The 3,121-nt window shown below is 35.1% G+C and overlaps 1 protein-coding gene across 1 annotated transcript in view; it reads left to right on the top strand.

Annotated features, from left to right (window-relative positions):
• Positions 1 to 365: 365 nt before the first annotated feature.
• Positions 366 to 3,121, top strand: part of LOC18051680 (ferredoxin--NADP reductase, root isozyme, chloroplastic) — a 5,669-nt gene continuing 2,913 nt past the window's right edge. Inside the window, exons 1-4 of the mRNA XM_006448846.2 lie at positions 366 to 581; positions 724 to 783; positions 1,499 to 1,831; positions 2,441 to 2,660. Of these exons, the coding sequence (XP_006448909.2) occupies positions 558 to 581; positions 724 to 783; positions 1,499 to 1,831; positions 2,441 to 2,660 (637 nt within the window). The 5' untranslated portion in view covers positions 366 to 557. The remainder of the gene's footprint in view (positions 582 to 723; positions 784 to 1,498; positions 1,832 to 2,440; positions 2,661 to 3,121) is intronic.

The raw sequence follows: 3,121 nt of genomic DNA, 5'->3' as shown, positions 1-3,121 counted from the left end.
AATCTAATTCTAACCCATGTGGTTTGCTTTTCTATGCCCATATTACCCTCACCTACTACTATTATTTATTATCTTAAAAACTATTATTCATTTGCAATTAAACGTATTTAGAAGAGAATACGTACTAAAACGAGTGACTTTTGAGAAAGTTGTTGTGTTGCACCACCATTCTTTTTATATTTTTAAAATTAAACAGTAATAATTTGAAAAAGAAAAATCACATTTGTTAAAAATAGTTTTAGAATATTTACTTGAAAAAAAATTAAAAAGAAAATGTGAAGAGGGAGATATGAGTAATTTTAGATGCATCTAAGGCCTAAGCCCTTAACCCGAAATAAAATAAATCATCGGGTAAGCTTTCTCCCGGTCACAGTCCCAGTGGCAGCCTGAGAAGCCAAAGTTGTCTTTTGCCAATCTCCAAAGACCAACAGCAGTTCAATTGCATCATTAAACCAAACTCTTATATATAATAAGTGCTTAGCTTTCTCTTTTTCTCTTGAAAAACGTTAAAAAAAAAACCTTTTAATTGATCAGTCACTCGTTTAATTGATCTGATCATGGCTCATTTAGCCGTCTCGCAGGTCCGCTCTGCTCTAATCTCCGTGAAATAAAAGCAACTGGGTTTCGTTTTATGTTACGCCCTATTTGATTTCAGCAAAAATTGCATTTTTTGAAGCAGCCAAACGGAGTATTGACTGATTTTTAATGGGGTTTTGTTTTCAGGTTGCTGTGGCTGTTCCTGTTGGGACCGACTCTACTCTCAGGAGTGCTCCTCTGTTTAAGGTAATCAATCAGTTTTATTGTATTTTTGACATTGATTAAGACAATAAGCTCCTATTTTGATTAAGTCCATGCAATATTTATATTCTGTACGAGCACAGTATTTTTTATTTATGGCTTTCTTTTTTTGTATTTCTGGGTTATGTTGTGGTGTGCTTGTGTTAGATCAAACTAGTTAACACTGCTTTTCATTTTAGTTACGGCAATTTTCATTTGATCTATACGACGGGAGAAATGTCATTCGTGCTTGTGTTGGGCACATATATATCAGTTTTCTTGTGCGATTCTCAAGTGCTTTCTTTCACTTGTGGGATTCACAGGTGTTTTCTTTATCTTGCGCGATTCTAAAGAGTTTTCTTTATACATTTTATCTTGATTATTGTGTTTTTGTGTCATGTTAGGATGCTGGTCTTAGGCTTTTGAATACTATTGATAGCAATAATCAGAATGTTGGATCCAGGTGTTTAGGTGGCAAGAGAACCTCGTTTGTAGTTCACAATCTCTAACTACTTCTCTATGTTTTGGGATATTGATCTAAAGTGCATCTGCATATCAACGTCTTGCAAATATTAGTTGCTACCCATACTGGCCAATGTGAGACGTTCTGTGTGCACAACCCATAAATTTACGTTGAGAAAAATCCTATGTGAAGAGATCCTTTGGTTATTGACTGTAATGATCTTACCTTCTCTGTTTCCTTTTCATTTTGTTGTTACAGACACAAAATTTAAGATTGGGTGAAAAATCATGGGCTCCTGTGTTATCTCTGGACCTGAAATCAAGGAATCCACGGTTGAGAAATCGTTATGTAGTATGCATGTCAGTGCAACAAGCAAGTAAATCCAAGGTTGCAGTTTCACCATTGGAACTGGAAGAGCAGAGCCAGCCCCCACTAAATTTATACAAGCCCAAGGAACCCTACACAGCAACTATTGTTTCTGTTGAGAGAGTTGTTGGCGCAAAAGCCCCAGGAGAGACTTGCCATATAGTGATTGACCATGGTGGAAACGTCCCCTACTGGGAAGGACAGAGTTATGGAGTTATCCCTCCCGTAAGTAATGTCTTTATTCTGAATTTCTTAATCTATAATCATGCATTGATTTTCACTAATAAAAGAAACTTAGACTGTAGAGCAGTCAGCTACCCTCCTAATGGGCATTATAGCCTAATCAACTGTTTTCTTTATTAATTGCTTTGGAAGTATCTTTTTGAATGCCAATGTCAATATAATATATATGTCTTTGACAATTTAGCTGAATAATCCAAATGCTATGTCTGGTCTTGTTAAATAGCAACCCGCAACCTCAATCTATTTTGGTCACTGTGTACTTGCATTATTTTTTTGCTAAGAAACAAAGATTAAATAGAACTATAAGAAATATGTACAAGGATTAGGAGGATTACAAATCCACAAAAAAGGACGAGAAGTCCCAATATAAACAGAATACTTAGAAACTGCAAAGATAAAATATCCCAAAACCCAAAAACACTAGCTCACTAAGAGTGCATCCCTGTTAAGATATAGAAGCTTCCCAATTAAGCAAAATAAAAAAGAAAGAGATTTGTACTTGCATTATAAGTTTCATTCTTATGTTAGTCATGATTATATGCTAAATTATGCATTAGAAATAATCTCATTCATGGTCTTTTTGCTTAACAGGGTGAAAACCCAAAAAAACCTGGAAATCCCCACAATGTCCGTCTTTATTCAATTGCATCTACTAGGTATGGAGACTCCTTTGATGGCCAGACAGCCAGTCTGTGTGTTCGTCGTGCTGTGTATTATGACCCTGAGTCTGGAAAGGAGGATCCTTCAAAGAGTGGTATATGCAGCAATTTCCTATGCAACTCAAAGCCTGGAGACAAAGTTCTGATCACAGGTAGAATCATATTAATTTTGATGGAAGATCCATAAGAACTAGCCAGTATGAACTTTCAATGTAGAATCCTATTAATTTTGCTTTTTGAAATGTTATTCCATCAATTACATTTAGCTTTCTTATTGACTGCAAACAACCCAATTGATTTGGAATAGCATTGTCAATGCGTTCGCTAGTCTGATAGGTTTATTATAATGGCTACTTATATTTGAATATATTGAAACTATGTTTCACTAATGGAGTGACATTAAGAAGTTGTCAGAGGTTATTAATTTGATTGAATGAAAGGTTTATGATGAGTTATTGTGTGAAAGATATCTAAGACAACATGTTAGGATAGGTTGGTACGTGAAAATTGGGATGTTATTCGTTCTCTGAGTAGCTCAGAAAATTACGTCTGCTTAGATTTTTTAATTGTTGTATACTCTAGACTGGGTCACTGTCTGGTATTTAATGATTAT

Source organism: Citrus clementina, unplaced genomic scaffold, assembly GCF_000493195.1.
Source record: "Citrus clementina cultivar Clemenules unplaced genomic scaffold, Citrus_clementina_v1.0 scaffold_2, whole genome shotgun sequence".
Lineage (NCBI taxonomy): Eukaryota > Viridiplantae > Streptophyta > Magnoliopsida > Sapindales > Rutaceae > Citrus > Citrus x clementina.
Note: the sequence above shows the minus strand (reverse complement) of the source record. Positions and strands in the feature narration are given on the sequence as shown.